The sequence below is a fragment of the Fistularia commersonii genome, chromosome 34, assembly GCF_037954325.1.
Source record: "Fistularia commersonii isolate RoL2024-O1a breed Wild chromosome 34, RoL_Fcom_v1.0, whole genome shotgun sequence".
Taxonomy (NCBI): domain Eukaryota; kingdom Metazoa; phylum Chordata; class Actinopteri; order Syngnathiformes; family Fistulariidae; genus Fistularia; species Fistularia commersonii.
In genome coordinates, this window is record NC_141317.1 from 7,059,905 (window position 1) to 7,080,432 (window position 20,528).

General features: G+C 41.3%; 1 protein-coding gene across 3 annotated transcripts in view; it reads left to right on the forward strand.

The window, feature by feature from the left end:
- Positions 1 to 20,528, forward strand: part of LOC147214431 (A-type voltage-gated potassium channel KCND3-like) — a 110,601-nt gene that overhangs the window by 85,378 nt on the left and 4,695 nt on the right. For 2 of the 3 annotated variants that reach the window (XM_086141437.1, XM_086141436.1), the window contains exons 4-7: positions 15,075 to 15,176; positions 18,577 to 18,609; positions 18,736 to 18,828; positions 19,864 to 20,123. In XM_086141437.1, the coding sequence (XP_085997563.1) occupies positions 15,075 to 15,176; positions 18,577 to 18,609; positions 18,736 to 18,828; positions 19,864 to 20,123 (488 nt within the window). The remainder of the gene's footprint in view (positions 1 to 15,074; positions 15,177 to 18,576; positions 18,610 to 18,735; positions 18,829 to 19,863; positions 20,124 to 20,528) is intronic. The other variant, XM_086141438.1, reaches the window with a different exon arrangement.

Below are 20,528 nucleotides of genomic sequence, written 5' to 3' on the forward strand. Positions count from 1 at the left end.
GGCTTCCAAAGGGTCGGACCTCCAGACCTCCAGCCCTGGAGGGGATCTTAGAGGGCTCCGCAGAGTTCAGGTCTTTCTCCAAACTGACGTCTTCTTTATAATGTACATGATATTTATACGTTCGTACGTCTGTTTTGATTTCTTTCCCCGTTTTTTTTTTTTTCCCCTGCTTTTGATATATCTCCCCAACTGTGTGAACGAAAAACTTGTCGCTTCATTAGTAGCTCATCCTTTACAGACGATATTCACCATGCCGTGATGGCCGAGAGTCCAGAGACGGCTTCGAGGTTTCTGATCATTCTGAAATTGTCCGTGGCCGGAGCATCAGAAAATCCTTTTTTCGAGTTAAATTATCATCTTTACTAAAGGCAGAATTTCCCATTTAGGGCAATAAAACATAAAAACAGTATATCTTAGCGTTCCACAGCTTATTACATTAGTGTTTTTTTGTTGTTTTTTTTTTTAATTTTATTTTGGTGAAAAATAATACAGAAATTATCATAAAGCAGTTTTTATGAAGAGGTAGACAGATTTAAACAAGCCACTGAAATATGAAGCGCTCCTCTCTGTCCCTCCCCGTCTTGTTTACCTGCCCGTCTTTATGTTTGTGTTAATGCAAGCACATTAAGTCACCATCTATTGAAAGAAGAAAAAAAAAAGGATTTGGATCTATTGCTTGTCCTGTATTTATTTTAAAGAATGTTTTCACTTAAAATCAAAAATCATTTGAAACCAGTAATAAAATGCAACATACATGTAGAAAGAAGGCACGCTTAAACTGCGTCTGTGGTTGAGGTATACAACATTTGATTTCACAAACAGAAACAAAAATTTAAATCTAATCTTTCCCTTTGTTTGCTATATATATATATATATATATGTCCGAAACTGAGCTATGTGGTTACAGAGGCCAAGTAAAAGTGGAGATCTCTGTGTTTTTTCAGAAGGCGCAGCAATGACCTCATCACACGCAACTGTTGTCTTTTTTTTTTAAACTTGGATATGAACTGCGTGGCCAGATGCAGCGCTGGCTCAAGACATATTATTGCCCAAGGGCGCCCCTTGTGTATTGCCTCTTCCTGTTTTACATGTAAAAATAGATATTTGAGAGTGATAACGACTTTGTATTTATGTGATTGTACGGCCGGGTGTATGTAAGGTGAACCCCCTTAAGTTCTCTTTGGGTTTAATCCTTCATCTTGCATGTTTTAGTCAAAAGCCAGGCAGGTTGCGCTTATTCTCCTAGACAGCTGTCATCTGCACCTGCGGCTCAGGCGCTTCTCACTCCCATTCCACCCTTAAAAGGTCTCTGTCTACATTCGATTTGGTTTCACAGTTTACCCTTTCACACACCACCGGTAGATATGATCTGTTCTGAATATATTTGCCCATTATATCAACACTTCCCATGTTCCCAAAATGGATGTTTACTCCAATACTGAGCTTTTCCTCAACCTCAACAACACCCGTGACCCGGGCTGAACTTGTTGTAAATAAAAAATATTATATGTTGTATAAAATATCCCCAAGTCTGCCCTGGTGAAGAGATGTTATCCATGCAAGTAAACACAAACAGGCAGAAATTTATAAACAGATTAACTGTGGAAGATTTGAAGATCCTATCATTAGTGGGGCAAATATCCTGGCCTTTAGAGCTTTGGCCTGAAGACAAGCAGAGAATCATGCTGTTGAGTCACCGACAGTGAAAACCAGTAGCACAGTGAACTAAAGCGGATGCAGAAAATGTTTGTTCTTCTGGGGGCGTAAACGGAGCCGGCAAACATGGATACACTGACACATATCTTTATGACTCCTATCGTATCTCTCAGCGCACTTTCACGCGATGATTTTATCACTCCCTTTGCTTATTATCCCCCTCATTCACTCTGTGGGTGAGTGAGTGGCATAAATCTGTCATAGTGTATGTACCGGCTGCTGTTTAAATCTGTCTGAAATCCTGCTGTTCAGCCGTAACTTGACCTCCAATAAGTCTCTACTAACTGAAATCTGGGCTGACAGGACTTCTCTGTAACATATAAGAGTGCGAGGGGGGGGGGGGCGGGGGGGTAGGATGAAGGTTGAAAGGTTTGGGAAATGTTTTAGATTGAGAACAAGGTGGCAAAGAAGAAAAGACAGAAAGGGGAGAAATGATGATGAGGAAGGTCAAGAGGATGAGAGAGGCAGTGGAGGCAGGGGGAGAGCTAGAGGCAATGTGTGTCCTAATGTTATGTTCTTCCTCAAAATAGCAAAAATAGATAGAACTCGGTGTACGTCTCCTCCATCTGCCCGCGTACGTCTGGTCATCTATATGCTTCACGGTTACACGTCTGTGTATGTTTGTGAATGCACTGGCACTTCCTGCCTGTTCATGCCTGACCTTGGGCCGTTCCACTTTGGTATGTGGCTATATGTGTTCAGTGTTCACGGCACGGTACCAAATACTCGCAACCCTCAGAGCCCACCCATCATTAACCAGTGATTATTGACATTGTTAATGACTCTTGATGAGAATACACTCTTACGGTTGTCCTATAAAAAGGGATGATCCATTTCAGTGAAAGGGACAAAGACAATGCACATTCTCATAAAATATTGTGCAGATTCTTACGGGAAACACCTGATGCGGAGGCTTTGTACAGAAGATTGACAGCTACTCCCAGGCTTTGGTTCGAACAACCCACGCGGCGGGCTATTTCAGGTTTGCAGGATAAGGCAGAGTCCCGGTTTGTCTGGCATATCCAATACAAAGGCCTTCAATAGAGGTGAAATGATTTAATGTCTAATATTGTCAATTAATCCAGAACTTTTCCCATCCAGTCGCTGTTTTAATTCTAAGTCGACAGGTATTTGTCCACCGTACCTTGTAAACCCGCTTTACGCTCCTCCATCTCGTCAGCTTACGACTCTGCTCCTTCGGCAAGCCTGTCAGAAGTGCTTTGCGCAAATGATTGCTGCAGAAATCTGACCGAGTCAATTCCGACAGACGGCCAAAATGGTTCGTACTCGCCGTTGTCTTTGCGGTAAAATAAGGATCGGAGTTCCGTTTCGGTAACGCCGTTTGGCTTTCTTTCTCTTTGTTTGGTAAAATCTCACGGAGGCTGCAAATAACGAGTGTGTATTCGTCAGAGGAATCCTTTGTGTCATGGCTCGACATCCTGCTGAAACTTAAACAACAGTACTGCTGATTAAGGCGATAACACCTATCATTTATCTCTTTGGTCCGATCCTGAGAATTGCATTATTTACAAAACTGCCGGAAGGAGGGCCTCGTGTTTGTCCCGAACTTCACCGGTGGTTACCTGACAAAAATGACATGAGCCACGACATAATAAATGAACTTATTAGTTTCATTTCTAACTCACTACTTTGCCACATTTTTCCCCCCTATGCATGGATCATTTTATGCTATTTTTAGTGGAGGCGACCAAAGACATTTCCAATGAAGAATAGCCTGAGGTTTCATTCTAGTGATTCGGTGACAGCTGCCGTATGTCTCTAATAACCACTGTTTTATTTGACTTACCCCGGGATGACACCTTGACTGTTCTCCCACCATAAAAAGACACCGCCGTTCACGGGTATAACCTGCCCTGAATGGGCTGCAGTGAGGCGCACAATGGGGCTGCTAGTTTGTCCCATCATTGGTATGACCTTCAGAAAGTGACAGTCCTGACAATCCCATTTCTGTCAATTTCCGTGCATAACGTTGTCATTTGTTGTTTTCTGCGGCACCAGGTAAATAGAAACGGACTATTTCTATCAAAAGAGGGCATGCTGTATATGGAAACTCAATCCTCTAGCTCATACTACAAGTTCCAAAACTAAAGAATAAAATAGCCGCAGGCGGTCAGAACATATTTGGTCCCTGGTGATCAGGGCGAATACTGTCAGTGCATTGAAATCTGTCATTGAAATTGATAACTTATGTTCCTTTCCGATGGCGGAAATGAATGTAAAACATACACTGACAACGACAGGGAAACCAGGGGCCATATTTTGACAGTTGGTGACAAATTCAGTACATGCTTTGGCTGGCACTGCTAATGTATTGCTCTCAAGGAAAACAGCGTCAGTGTAGGATAAAGAGAAAACTGGGTTTTTCTCTAAAACCTCTTATTTGAAAAATGCTCGGATGTTACAAATTGTCTTTTGCCGCAACAGAAGGGTTATGCAACATTGGACGCTTGAGGGGCAAGAAACACATCCAAGGACCCAGCAAGTCATTATAGGAGAGCCTAATTTAAAGTTTTGGGTCTATTTGACCGATAACCCAGGATGGATGGTGTTCCACTTTCTGTATGTTCTTTGTGTGCTCCTGTTTTTTGTTGTTGTTTTTTGCAAAACTAATCTAAATTACACCCTGTACTTGATTAAAAAAGTTGGTTTCGGCCCACACTTCTGGTTTTATCAGCGTGGCAGAGACTGAAGTTATGACTTTTCATCTCATAACCGTCCAATGGAACCCCTGTGGGTGTCCAATGGGTGTCCAAAATGTAACGCTAGCTGTTTGCCCTCGACTCCCGTTCACTTTTCTTTGAAGCAAAACGGAGTGATTGAATGGACAGGTGGAAAGCTCGAACACACGATTAGTCTTGCGGTATTATGTTTAGCGAGCGAAAAGGATTTTACTGTCATTTTCCGACAAGATCCAAAGACATGTGTTCAGGTCATTACATGCTACATCACATTAATTTGATGTGCTTTTGCTCTACGTTGGCAGCCAGTACTTAATCACTCTAAAAGATGGCTACCTCAGTGCAGAGTGCATGATTGAACTATTACTATTGTATAGTTCACTCTCGCGGTGCTAATGACAACGGCGATCTTTAACGCCCCACCCCAGCCATGAATTACTCAGGCATGTCATATCCTTCAATATCCCATTTCTGCCATCGACATAACATCCACTGTTTTTTAATGCTCCATAACCTTAATGGCATAGGACCTTCTCAGCCATTAAGCCAACTATTTAGCAACTTTCACTGGTCATTTAACATAGCAAAACGCAATTTGCTCAACATTTATGACCCCACCTGGTTATATTTCACTGAAAAAATCCATTGTTCGTCAGATAATTTCTCAGACTAAGTGTATGTTTAACTGTAAGTAGAAAAGGATAGCTCTGCAGGATTGCCTTTCACAGCCGTTAAATAACGAGGGGATAGGGAAGAGCAATTAGTGAAGACAGAAGGTACAGCAGGTCTGCTCTGCTCCCCTCCTGTATCCCTTATTTTCCCCTTACAATTCTCCTCACTACATCCCCATTCATCTTCATTCACTTCTAATTGTTAGATGGTCTGGTTCCCATTACAATTAGCCATCCATCTGGGTGGTAGTTGAGAGACAGCCCGCGATCCATCTTGTTGCGCACAGGAAAGGGTGCCGCCACCAGCGCGCTCGCCGTGGCGAGGCAGCGGACACGGCGGACGAGCTCCGGAACTCCCCGGGTCTTCGTCGGCATGATCTTTGATTAAAGAAATCCTAAGAAATCTTACCTGTCACAACCAATGCTCTCAGAATCTAATCTGGAACGGTGACCAATCTGTGAGGGCTAGTTTGCATAAAGGTGATCTTTTCCTCTGCAAGATGTGTTTACTGCTGAAAAGCATACCTAAACCAAGATTTCAATGCAGATTTGTAAAGGACTAAATAAAAAGGCAGTAAGATTAAGTAGTGGGGGCAGCACTTTAAATAGTCTTTTGATTCCTTCTCAGGAGCTATGCACATACGTGTGAGAGCTATGTAATTTGAACTGACCGCGCATGAAGCCCCCATTAGCTCACGGGGCTGATTTAAGGGACTGGAATCTCGCTCGCAATTCTCTCTGCTGAAATCGTGTCAGAGGTGAAAAGGAGTCGGTTGTGGAGGAAGCTAAAAACAGGAAAACGATAACAAGACACTTACTTCAAGTCAATTGAATTTTAGCTGTCGGCTCATCGGGCGTGGTAATGTGATCAGTCGGCGGACAGCCGCGTCTTTTTAGCCTGTGTTAGAATATGTTTCCACACCGCTACTTCCTTATTGCTGCCAGAATTGCTAGTTTCATTCCAAGTCATGTTAGAAAGCACCAAAATCCTGCCAGTTTTCTAATGAGCAGATTATTTGACCATTTTGGAACAGGAGAAGCCACGTGCTACGTGATGTGGCAAAATTGCATTATATTTGAGTAGTTTGCGCTTGAGTTTTGATGATACACCTTGGTTTTTGGATCATATTATGTTTATCTGATACTAAGACTGTAAGCTGACTTTTCTCAAGTGATAATGCACCATTTCTTTTTAATATAACTGTTTGTCTAGATCAGGGGTCAGCAACCTTTACCACTCCTGGAGCCTTTTGGACCCGTTTCCCCACAGTGAAGAAAACACCTGGAGCCACACAAATTTTAACTGAATTGACACGGCATATAATAAATGTTTTTTTGTCTTAATGTTTTGTATAAATAAAATATGTGTTGCATTGTTTTTTTTAATCAATGAACAACGGCAGAGAAAACATAATTGCATTTCTGCATGCAACAAACATTTTGAACTCCGGTCACATTTAAACAAAGTACTCAATGTCTATTTGACTCCTTCTGTATTTATGTAAAAAGTGCCGATCTTAAATTATCCAGCGGCAGCAAACCAAAAATCCCTTCCTCTCTCTCTCTTTGTGTGCTGTCATCCATTTACTGGCACGTGCAATTGCTTATTAAGAACAACAAAAATGTTTTAACACGTTTTATTCAGATGTTACAAGATCACCATAATAATCTTCAAATTTAAAATAACATCAAAAAATCACATAAATGAACAAACTAAAATAAAACTACGGAGCCGTCGGTTGTCGACCCGTGGTCCAGATTCTATAATAGTATATTTTATGATATATTATTGTATGTACACAGTTGAGTCTTTCTCACACAAAGGAGCTGAACAGATGTTGATCAGGTGTAGATCAGCAATGTCTGCACCTTTTTGTTTCACAGTTTCTGCTTTTGTGACGTCTCAGATGACATGTTTACGGCGGTGCCTTTTTCTTTTCTGCCTTCCCCTGGAAACGTGTTTACTGGCAAACTAGTTAACTTCTCGGTGCAGCGGCTGAGAGTGGCAGACATGGCAGTGTTTTTTTTTTGTTTTTTTTTTTAAACATAATTCACCTGGCTGCTGTGTTTCGTTATAATCATTTTGTCTGTTTTGCAGACCAAAGGAAATACACAGACGCTGCATATACCTTTCTGGCGTCTATCAAGAGTGTAATCCAGGCTTAAGCAAAGCTATTTTGTCCCTGAGTAGTGTTAGTCCGAGGTTAAGCTGTCTTTACTGCAGTAGTAGACATCTGCGGGCCAGAGGTGTAAGAGGACTCAGCTTCCTCAGGATCACCTCTCAGCAGCATCAAATAATGTTGCCTTCCTTGATATAAACTCCCCCTTCTTCAATTCGTCTGAGAATCTCTCTTTTACGCTGCTTTTCAATATGGATGGCGGGGAGCGCAGTGGTCCGGGAGGGAGAGAAAGAACGGCGAGGAAGCTTTCTCATCATGTGGGCTCCTCTCTCGCTTGTTCTGTTCCAAAGGGCCCGAGGCAAACCGACAAAAACTTTTGCTGGTGACGAGCCCATCGGGAGCAGACAAAGTTTGTCTGTATTGGGCTTTGGCTGGCGCTCCCCGGCTGCAGAGCGACCGCAGCAGGTGGAGGATGCTCTGAGAGAGACCTGTTGTTCATCCGCCGGCCGAGCACGGAATTTCGCCTCGCCGGCCAAAAAATAGTCTGAGTCAATGAGCGAGACATTGGAGTCAAAATTGCAATATTCAATGAATGCATTTAAGCAGCTCCCGCCGCTATCACAGGGTTTAAGTGGGGAAAATACAGCGAGAACACTGCAAAGAGCGAGAGAACTGGATTAAAAGACAGTGATTCAAAGTCAATGTGCAGATTAAGAGGAAATGTGTGCACGTCAAGCAGCTCCTGTTCGGTGTGCCATCGGTGGTGCACATAAAAGAAGCACGACTCCTTTCTCCTCATTGAGGCTCACAGATTAAAAGCAGAATCCCAGTCACCGAGTAAAATGAGGAAATTCATTACATGCAACTTCTTTACAGTTCTTTTGAAAAGACTGCTTACGTAATGCATATAATAATACATTCAAATATTCATCTCCCTCACTCTTATCTGCTACACCAGTATTCTGTGAAGGGTTGGAGATGTTTCTCTTTTTCATGCAGTTTAGATCCCTTAGGTAGCAGAAGCCTATGATGTTAAGATGAAGCATTTGGACTGGCTAGTGTCTGCCTGCGAAGTATATGATTCTTTTTTTCATGTGATTGATCATGAAGGGATTAGATCAGTCTTTAGCCCCCAGTGTATCTAAAATAATCCAGATTTTTTTTTTTTTTTTTTTTCAAAAGAAGATAGCTGATGCCAAGTCAGTAACTTGATAATTCAATTCTACTGTGAGTTTTTTCTGATTTGTGCTCGATTGTCATCTGGGAAATAAGATAAAGTAAAATAAAATAAAATAAAATAAAACAAAATAAAATAAATTAAAATAAAAAATAACAAAAGCAAAATGTTTCCGACCATCAGTCATATTTTTGAAATTCTATTAATGTTTGCTACACAAAAACGACAAGTAAATTGTCCCATGATATCAGCAGAGGAGATAGCAAGCACTACCCCACTAATCGCACTTAGCCCCCCCACCCAAAAAAAAAAAAAAAAGTAGAAATGAATGTATGTATGTATATGGCTTTGAAATGGCTATTAGGTAGAGTGGTGACTTCTGAATAACGACTACTGGTAGTTGGATCTTCGGTTATTGAATTGCAATTTTTGTAAGTCGCTCTGGATAAAAGCGTCTGTTAAATGACTGTAATGTAATGTAATTTAATGTGCAACGTGAACACCAGTTTTTCCATTAGACAGACAATTATCTCTACAGGTACAGCACATTAAGCAGTGTAAATGTGCACTTTGGTCAGTCCGTGGTTTGGGCGTTACCCTTTATTTATTCTGCCGACAGCACACTTTCTTTGGGAGGAGAAAATGCTTAGCTATCGCAAAAAGGAAAGAAATAAAAGCAATCATCGTCAGCAATCAAAAGAACATAAATGAAGAATTGATCTTGCATATAGAATAATGCAAAATGCTCACCACAAATTGTATAATTGCATGTAATGCAAAAAAAGAAACAAAGTGATCTATAAAGAATGCCATTATAGCTAACCCGTGTATCCAACTGACACGATTGTAAATGCGTACAATATGGGATCAGTGTTGGGGATACATTTCATTTGTCTCAATTCTTATTTAAGGCTGTGTGTTTGCAAAGTCCAGTCTGTTATATTAAACATTTTGGTCGTGGGATTTGTGATTGGACACGGAATAGAACGATAGACAGTGATTTGGGGATGATACAATATGTCAGTGTTGTTTGCCTCCAAGAGTTCAAAGTGGATGTGAGTTTGATCGAGACAAATTTGATGAGTCTCCATCACTCAAATTAAACTGTAGGGCTTTAGTTTTTAGTTTGGTGTGTTGAACGAAAGCTTACCTTTGCTTTACCCCGCTTGCTAAGAAGTGGCAAAAAAAAAGAAATGCTTTGTCTTCAAGTGGCATACAGTTATGTTTATGTAAATAATCCTTACTTATTACCCTAGGAGCTGTTTAACTTGGTGCAATGTTATTTTTTTGTGTACAATTATATAGCTGACTGCTTTCTAAAGCGGCATCAAGCAGGGTTATGCTCCCCCCCACGTGTTTAAAGGCTACCTAGCTTTTTAATGGAACGATGATGAGTTGATAATAGATGAATTTTCATTTCTGGGTGAACTATCCTTTAAATATCAATGCAGCCATCTAAGTTCCTCACATAAAGAAGTTATTCGTGCAGGAAATTTGTATTAAATTATTTGCTCAGGTTGCCGTTGATGTGACTAGGCCTCTCAAGGGCTTCTCCTTCTGGGCCGTGAGTCTCCTGTCTGTAAGATATATCACAAAACTATTTCCCTCCTTGTCCTCCTGCATGAGTCACCATAAAGATGTTTGCTTTATGAACACTTTTATGGATTTTTATCCGCACTTGAACGTGAATTAGAATTAGACTTTGTTTCTTATGTCTAACATACCTAGTGCCACTTGTACCTGTCACACAAATTGCGGTTTCATTTAAGATTCAGCCGTTATTGATTATGATGCAAAACTGACTTGTGTCAACTCAGTCTTACCGTAATTTTGGGTCCATTTAATATCAAGTCATGCTTTTATGCATCTTGAGTGTCGTGTTGAAGTGTCGTTACATCAATTTACTCTTTCCTGTGCACTAAAGTGTATTGATTATTTCAATACAGCACCTTTGAATCATAGTGATGGTAAAATGAATATGTTAATATATAAATGTACCTGCTCCATCATACATCGTGCCGCAAGAGTGCACGGAGGTTTAGATGAAGCCGTTACAAACATAAGGTCATTCCTCTCTTGGCATTGATCATTCGGTTTTCCCACAGTGGGCCACGTTCACATTACTGAGGGACATTAAAACATATATGCAACTGCAGTGTCACCCGCTATCATGGGAGACAGTATTATTGTAGGGGGTTTATTTTCCAAACTGAGTTGCAGTAAAATGAAAAATCTAAATGGATTCTAGCTGGAATGTGAGTATCAATAGCTGCGTGAATTTTATTGCATCTGAGCCTCACATTTAATATTTAATTTCCTCTCATCTCTCCCTCCATCACTCCCGCCTAACGTGACGCATGAAGGCAGGGGTAAACAAATCAATAAAAGGACAGGAAACCACGGATAAATTGGGTAAAATTGATCGCCGTATAGAGGACAACTCAATTAGTGAAGTTTTGGAATGCCTCATTACCTGATTATTTAATAAACAACAGTGTGAGGATATGAAATCCTCACACTTCTTAAGGAGCACAAAGTAATGTAACTGATAAATAGAATAAATCGCACATGGTGACACTTCAACATTGAACAGCAACAGGTATAATAATCAGCACAGCGATAAAATTGCATCACCTAGAAAGGCAAGTTTGTCGTCATTTCATCTCAGTGTCAGTTTGGGTGATAAAGTACAATAAAGTGTTCAGTTATTTTTCTGTCATTGATACTTATGTCTAAATGTGATTATGTAACACTAATGGTTAAATCTTTAATGTGCAATATATTTTCATTGTATTCAATAAAACAGTCATTAAATTAGATTACATTTCCTGTATAAATTCGTACACAGAACTCAGATGCACGCGCCATACGGGAATAAAGTGAAAACGTCTTTGTTTAAATCATCTTTCAGTGTTTAAAACACCTCACCGCATTAAACATGCATGATTAGTACACATTGCTCTGCCAGCCACAGGTGCAAACTCCAGAGTAACAATATTAATGGAGTAAGGCAAACAAATGCATTTTCCAAAAGCTGATGAGCCACGGCCGTTTACAAGCATATGAACCCCCCTGAAAAACAAAGAAAAAAAAACAAACACAGCTAATGACATACAGTGCAGTTCATTGATCCGATCAAGGAGGAAGGAATGAGGAGTCCTGCACCGCTACACGAGTGAATGTAACCTGTGGCGTGTCCTCAGCGTGACGTTTCTGGTAACTGAGAGCTGAACAGGCACTTCCATTTTTATAACCTAAACCATTACTGAAATGAAGCTCATAAAAACAAGAGTAATAAACCTAAACTCGGTTCCCGTTTGTCGCAAACACAACATAACTCGTCGGCCTTATGTTGTTTTAATATAACTGGCTAGCGTGCATCTGCTGTTGGTGCATCAAGTGTGAAGGTTATTTTGAGCAAGCAGAACATTTTAGGCACCAAGGTGTCACAATTATATTACCCAAAACACAGTTAAAGAAACTCAACATGTGGCAGGCCTAGATTCATAGGCACCTTGACAATCATTGATAGCTGTTTTCGCCATATGCTCCTTTTTCTTTGCATACATGGAATAAGCCAGTCAGGAACTGACAACTGAACGCTGTTATACTCTTGGAGTCAAACTCACATCCCATTCGCATGAAATTGCAACACAAACAGCTATTTCCACTCTCCTCGTTCTGTCCTGAACTGTCTCTGCCACTCAAACAGGCTGTGGTTCAGTTTCAAACGTTTCTTTGTACATTTGTTATTTACATTCGTGTAGCATTAACTTTTAAAAACTCCATTGTTTTTTATATGCGCAGCTTTGTACAGAAAAACTACTACCGGCTCATCAATAATGTAACGTATATGGAAGATGTGTAGCGGTATCGTCACTGTGGAGAGAGAATAGTCCTGTGTGTTGATTATACTTTCAAGAAGTTATTTATGAATGTATTGGAAATAACATTAGTCTACACATAATAGTTCAATGAAAAATAGATGAGTGTTTGTCTATGCAGCTTTTCTCAGGCATTCTCTTTTATATGTGGCACTGTGCAGTGTAACATGTGTGTAAGAGTATAGTAACCTTTTAGCAGAGAACTGTGTGCATAAGAGGGTGATTAAGCTGCAAATGAGAGGGTACTTGTGTGTGTTATAGGGGTAATATTTGCATGAGAGCATGATGGAAAATATAACTCTCTTTGTGTGAGTGTGTGCATGCACACGTAAGCACACATGCATAATAAGTAATGAGAAAAGTTCAGGTTATCTCAGCCTCTCATGCTATATGATATCCTTGCACTCCTGCATTCTCTATGATTCTAAATGTTTCCTTCTTTCTTGCAAAGGCTCAGCCTGAATGAGCAGATGGTGTTTGGATGCAACCACAGGGTCCCACAGATGCAAGAATCTATCTAAGATCTGAAGAAGTACATTTAATCTGATGGGACTTGTTTTTTTTTTTTAACATCCTTTCTCTTACCCCTGTGCTGCCTGGCAACCCTAACCCTTCTCACAGGCTGAACGCAGGACCAGATCATAAGGAGAGGTTATTCCAAAAAGCCTGTGGGAATGCTGTGCCAGCAAAAAAAAAAAAGAAAGCAAAAATCTAGAATGTGACGGCACAAAGACATTGAGGGGAATTTGTCAAAGAAAAGCAAGTAAGATGAAAATAAAGATAAAGGTGGTGCCCCAAAGCAGAGAAACACGGAAGTCTGGAAAAAAAAACCCTACTCAGGTCAGCAGTAGTGTAATGGTTCCAGTGGTGCAAATTGGTCCCTGTGTGATTCTGATGCACCTTTCTGCTGTATATGGAGGTTTGTGCACATTCGCCTTAAAACTGTGTAGAGTTTCACCTCCTTCACCTTAATGACCTCCCCCAGATTCCCGTGGGTTGGATTATTTTGCGCGCGTTTTACTCGAGACGATTGTCAAATACAATCGGTGAATAATGAGCTCCCTGCATCGTAACCAACATCTATGTGTACAAAAGATTTCTTAAAGTCTAGATTGTTAAGCTTGTGAACGGAGCAAATATTGTGAAATTTCTATGTCACACGACATCGGGAGGAACGTAAACAGCACCTGTGTGTCCTCACTGTGAAACAGCGGCGTACTAACCGGGCAACAATCCCATCGGCTGGCAGCTCGGTGGCTCTCGCTGCTTGCCATATCATAAGCCGGCTGTCGCTAAAGGTGGGGTATCGGAGGAGCTTGGGACTACTTGAATATTTGCGGCGGAGCGTAAACGAAACAACGGCAAAGGTCAATATTAAGGCCATTTTATGTCATTATTTTTTTTGACAAAGCATACAAATATGTCATTTTAATGAGCAGGGACAATGTTAAAGGGTAAACTCAGAGCGAAGAACGGCTCTTTAAATGGAACTACACTGATGGAATCGTTTTGAATTACCATACATTTGCATGCCCTTGTTGATACACATATTTACGACGGCATTCTTTGTGACTCATATGTATGTATTGTAGAGAAAATCATCCATGGAGGTGAAGCTTGCGTTCAAAAAAAAAAAAAAAAAAAAAAGAAAAAGGAAAACCACTGAGATATGCTAACACACGTCAACACACTCAATTAACCCCCCAGCGGTGCATGGTCTCCCCAGCAAAACGCTTTCTCTGTCTGCTCTTCATTTACGCCGCACACATCATACTACTATTTATTTTCCCTCAATGAATTTCTCTTTCGGCATGCAGAAAATGAAGCCACTGAAAACAGATATATGCACTCCCGGAAGATGCATACTGCTTGACAGACAACCGCGCTTTGATGGGAAAATGGCAGGCCTTAGAGGAAATAGTGATTTGGATTACATTACCCTTTAAAAGCAGTTGCTCTGGTAACCGGGAGATTTACTGAGACCCGCATTTTCACACGGGTTTGATTTCGTGAAACGATACGGACTCGCATGGTTTGCCGCACACACTCCGAGCCAAATGCTCTTCGGGTGGAGCGCAAAGCAGAAAACCGGAGTAAAATCCTGAAGCCTCAGAGACAATCATATCATGTCTCCAATATAAAGAATTCATTCTGTTTTTCCTAGTTCCCTTTTATTCATCTCTGACTGCCTCCAAGGAGAGATTTGACAACACGAGAGAGAAAAAGAGGGAGAGAGAGAGAATAAAAGCTGGACTGTGCACTCGCTCCAATGTCGGGACATGATGGGTAAAGCAGCATTCAAGTTGACACTAATATAGCAGCTCTGGAGTGGAGGTCTGAAACCTCTATGGGTCTGGACACTTGCTTCATTTATTTGGCTTGGTAAAATCCAAAACATGGCTGCACAAAAAAAAAAAAAACGAGGCCAACTAACTGAATTCTAAATGCCGGCTGAGTTCATCCGATGAAGAATGACACTTTTCCCGCTTAATTGAGAGATTCACCTGCACCACTCTGTGCGTTTCAACCCAAGGAGTGTGTGTTATCGCATCGGCTCTATAAATCATTCATAAGTATCATAGGAGATCAGAGCGAATTTATCATAAGACATCAGAGTGAATGCGTTAGTGGAATGCGTTTGATTTGATCTATAAGATCGCAACTAACAAATCAAGCATGTGAAAAGCTGGAACAGGAATCAAAGGGAAGTGTCAGACTGATACTCAGTCGTTCTGTTGCAAAAATTAATACAGACCGTAACTTGGACCCCTTTTTTTTTTTTCTCCCCAATTTCTTGCTCTTTGCAGAAAGCTCGCTTGGCCAGGATACGAATATCTAAGACAGGAAGCTCCAGTGCTTTCCTCCACAGCAAGCGCAACGGCTTGTTCAATGAAGCTCTGGAGCTCACGGTAAGACCGACTTTCGAAACACAAACGCACACACACATCACATAGACTTCGCTGTTACTGTCATGGATTCCCTCGGAAACATGGCCGCAATTACACCGCCACGTTGGTAATAATCCAAAACAAGGTGTCATGGAAAGCCTGACCCCAGCATCTTCTGAAACAAAACCCCGAAGATCCTGCAGTGGGCTATAATTAAGTCATCCATCGCAGGCGGTACTCGTCCTTCCTTCAATTATCACTTCTTAGAATGTGCACTGAATCCCATCAAAGCAGCTAACTATGATCAAATTCGATAAGCGGCGGTTCTAATCTGAGCTCTTCGAGCGCAGCAGCTGCCCAGCTGAGGAACAGGCTCCGGGCGGTACAACGGGAAATGTAAACACCAAAATGTTGTGGCTCACAAGCACTATACTGGCCCGGGGCTGACACGGCTCAAAACAAAAACAAGCGCTTTCTCCTCCCTGTCTTTTTAACTATATCTTTTGCTTGCTTTCCCTTCTTTAGTCTTGTTGGTGGCAGCAGTAGAATGGTTCCCAGTGTTTATCCTCTAGCCGTGGCTGAGTAATGAATGGAATTTCCAACAAAGGCCAGAGCATTGATGTGCACATAGAATGTGTATAAAGATGTTATATTTGTCTATATTTCCATTTGTTTAAAGTAAATTGTTATGAGCGACGCCTAATCCCTAAGTATATAGAAACAAAGTGCAGATCCGATTTCAGACTGACGTATTACAACGGAGAAATCTTTTTGAAGTAGGCATATCAAATAAGAGATTAGGAATTACCTCGACATTCCCAATCACCGTTTTGCTTTCCTCGGAATATTTGTCCGAAATCTAAATCGGTGTAGAGCCGGTGGGGAAGATAGAATTGTGCCTGTGATACAATAAGGCGAGTAACAACTATTCCAATAACCACAATGACATCGCCCCTTTCCCCCCTTTTTACATGTTGCACGGCCAAAACTTGAAATGATGGGCTGCAATATTTATATTCTCTAAGAGGATTTGTCTGCACAGATACTTGTAGATTTCAGGCTGGTTTTTGATGCATCACCTTAACCTTGTCAGTCTGGACTACACAACATGTAAGCGATTAAAGGGAGCGCAACGAACAGCTGGCACGAGATGCAGCGCTGTTTTCATTTACTCTCCCTGCAGCCATGATGTTTTACAAAGAGTCAGATATACTCACGCCCATCAGTGCAGCCATTAGTGTGTCGATTGCAAAGCGAGATGCGGCGAGGCGAATTGTGGGCGCGTTCCTATCTTGATGCCGTCCAAAGTGCAGGAACTGTTGAACCACAACAACTGAGCGCGGTGCTCTTTACCTGTCTTAAAATGGTACATCAATAAACTGAATGAAGCCTGCGTGAAGTTCTCATAATCTGCATTAAACATTTGAATCTACATTATAGATCAGGGAATTTGCCTTCATGAGCTGTAAATGTGATAAAAGTCCTGTAAGAATCATCTTGGAAATTTAAAACTGTCCTTGGAGAAAGCGAATTAATCGTCATTTATCCGTCATTATACAGAATACTTCTTGATAAACTGGCCTCCCCAGGAGGAAATTGCTCTTTTCTCCAGCCTGATGGAGATATCATGAGATGTTAAATCCAAACCGAATTAAATTACTAATTTAGAATTAAAATGGAAAAACACGCATTTTCCCCCTTGCGATGGATTTTCTCGACACATTTCTCATCCGTGAACTTGCAAATTAATTCAACGCGCTCATCAAGTCACTTTCTCGGCGTCTCTTAAAATCAGCCCGAAGTGCGCGCGCTCCTATTAAATACCGATGCAGTATTTTTCCAGAAATCGTTTTTTTACACCGATTTACTAAAACCTGCACACAACAAACCAGAGTAACACTCGGTTTGTCACTCAGCAGATCAAGCTGCTTCCACCCTCTACAGTATGGTGACCACCTGGGTGGTGAGCCATCGCCGCCCCCAAACAGACTGCTGATATGGGCTTTTAGTGCCACGTAAAGACAAGGACAGAAATAACTCGTCCAAAAATCTGGTGTTTTACTATTGTCTTGGCCAGAGATAAGCGGCGCAGAACACAGCTGAGCGGTTCTGGCCCGGACACACCGGGTCATCAGCGCAGGAATGTGCGTTCTCTGCAAAAAGACGCCTTTGCTGACGGCCCAGGTGCTTTGACAAACTTACAAATTGGCGCTGCTAATCTTTCAAACTCGGCATTTTACTCGGTTTTGTTTTTGGTGGTGGTGGTGGGGGGGGGGGGGGGGTGACTGCATCTCAAATGCAGGTTCCTCTTTCAAAAAGACTGATGCAACCCATTGAAAGTGTCACTTTAAAACACACTTTGACTTCTGAAAATGAACAATTGCCGCATTCGGAAAAGACAATTATGAGATCACGAAGAATTACGAAAGCTTTTTTTCTTTTCTTCATCTGATCTCTAACAATGATTGCAAAATACATGCAACAATAATACAATTAATTGCTCATTTCCAAATATGCCGCTGATCAAGAACTGCATTAATATTATGTCGGAATCACTCCAAATCAAATATTAATATGTGGTCTCATAACTTTGCTCTTTTGCTACAACATAAAATGTAGAAATTCGCTGTCGGCGCTCACAATGGACTTAATTGCCTAGATATCAGCCAAATAAGTATTTATTAAAACGTTAGCGTAAAAGCAGCATAAACTGAAGACTAGCAACCTCTGTACTAACATGTGCAGTATGATAGCTAGGGTTTAATTTAGGGAAATCCTTGTTAATTTAAAGCATGAATAAATCATTGGACTAATGAAGGTAACAAATGAAAAAATGAATGTCTATGACGTAATTATGTTTCTGTTTTCGGTGCTATTTCAGCGCTCAACCGAGGCTCCACATTAGTACGCACTTGCCCCCGCTTAGTCACCTCGCTTTTCCTCGGAAAGTAGTTTTGCATCCAAGCCGGCACAGATGTAGAGAAAAGAACATTGCCCACCGGTTCACACACACACACACACACATACACTCACTAACAGCATATCGTATAAATAGGCCGTTGCCATTTAAAAAATAAATACATTCAAAGAAATAAAATAAAAAGACATATTTGGCACAGAAGTCATTAGCTTTATGCCTACAGGCGAAATTTTCAATAAGCGAGACGGACGTAAAATGTCATGACTGAGATTTGGATATCAATTATACACAATGTGCACCACATATCCATTAGGGGTGAGTTTCCTGCCCAGCACAGATCAATGCACCGGCTCCGCTGATGCTGGCAGACACTCCTTCCAGGTCCCCAGTGATTACGTGCCCCGCGTCTGACTGGCCTGACAGCTGTCTGTTCTCAGTGCTGAACTAGAAACACAAGTAAAACTCTGTTTGTTCTGCTTTTGTCTCCTTCTCCGACCGAAGCAACTTCCGTACAAGATGAACCTTTCAGATCAGGTATTGAGAGAGCAGACGGCCGCGCACCTCCATCAACTGATCAGTGTCGTCCGACAGTTAAACACAGAGCAGCGCTGACTTGGTTTTTCTCTATTTTTATTTTTATTTATTAATGTTTTACTACAGAGCTCCACTGAGGAAGAGCAACGGTTACGCAAGTCTACATCTCTCTTGGAGAGCCAGCACCATCACCTGCTGCACTGTCTGGAGAAAACCACTGTGAGTTTATACAGTAACAAGACACACACATTGTTTCTAGTCTAATAATCACTCTAGTAATTCATTGGATTGAAAAGTAATAGTTAATAGTGGGGTTAAGTTCCTTTTTGTCCCTCTACCTCTGGCTTTTTTGTTGTAATGCGTAATTGATACATATCTGCAACATTACATTACATTACATTACATTTGGCAGACGCTTTTATCCAAAGCGACTTACAATAGAGGACATAGGGACTGCAAATAACACTTGCAAATACAAGATGCACAGGAAATATACAGAACAGTAAGCTTGGGTTAGTGAGTTTTTTTTTTTTTTTGACAAAGACATACACAAAGGTACACACACACACACACACACACACACACACACACACACACACTGCATAGCCTAACTTGGTGCCTAACCTGATCTTGGGCATCAGCGCGGTAAAAAGATGGGCCTGAGCAGTCCATCGTAGCATCGTGTCCCGCACACGTCCAAACTTCTGCTGCACAATGTTTGTTTTTAATCGTAAAAATAAAACTAGGAATATTCTTCTTCGGGGGGGTTGGGAGCTGAAGGGGAGCAGGTCGGCATAGAACACTGATACGAGCGTCTGATGTGATGCGGCAAGTGTAGACGTGAAAACAACCTTTCAAGTTGCATCTCCCTCCTGAAATCAGTCCAATATTGACTGCCTGTCAGTGAACCCTTGGAATAAAAACTACAGTCAGAGCTTGTCACTTAAAGTCTCCTCTGAAGCTAAGTGATACTTCTGGCTTCATCGCTTCGATCAACACCGTTTGCTACGATAAATCCTGTGTTGCCTTTTAAAAAATATTGATTGTAACTGTTTTAAGCGCCATTTACTTTGGAAAATGATTCACAGCCAAGTTCTATCACATCAACTATCAGTTAGATGCAGATATGTGGACATGCGTCCAAAATATTCACTCTCTGCACAATCATTGGCTCTGGCTGTAAAACGGAAAATAATTAATGTTGTAAATGTCACATCTGTGTGTGTGTCCTCTCCCCTTCGCTGGTTGTGCTAGAACCACGAGTTTGTGGACGAGCAGTATTACCAGCAGAGCTACTTGGAGGCGGGGCTGCAAAATTACCCGTCCCGAAGCCCCTCCCTCTCTAGCCAAGACGGCGTGACGGGCACGTGCTGCACCCGCCGGAGCAAGAAGCATCACACCCCTTTACCGAACGCCAGCGCCCCAGCACACATGCAGCCTTTGAAACACACACACGCACACCACCAAGGCTTGCAGGAGCTGAGCACCATCCACATCCAGCCCCTCAGCACCAGGTAGGCCCAGAAAACACGGGCGGCGTCCGAGAGCTCCCGCTATGTCTGACGGGATCTTGCACATGACCTTGTAAAGATATTTTGAAATATTTATATGTCATCAATATGAATAATATATTTACTTACCAGATTTTCTGGTCTAGCGCACCTCAATATAAGCCTCACCGAGTAGAAATGAACAAATAAATGTGTGTGTATATGTATAGGCCTTACTTGTCTATAAGACACAGGTGTCCAAATTGTAAACACTTTTTTTTACTCAAATAAATACATACCGGTAACATCCACAAATACGTACTGGAAATGCTTTTTTCCGAACAGTGCCTGTAATAAAAAAAAAGCTTAATAAATAATAAATAATAAATAATAAATTAAATGAGCAAATAAAATAATAAATAATAAAAA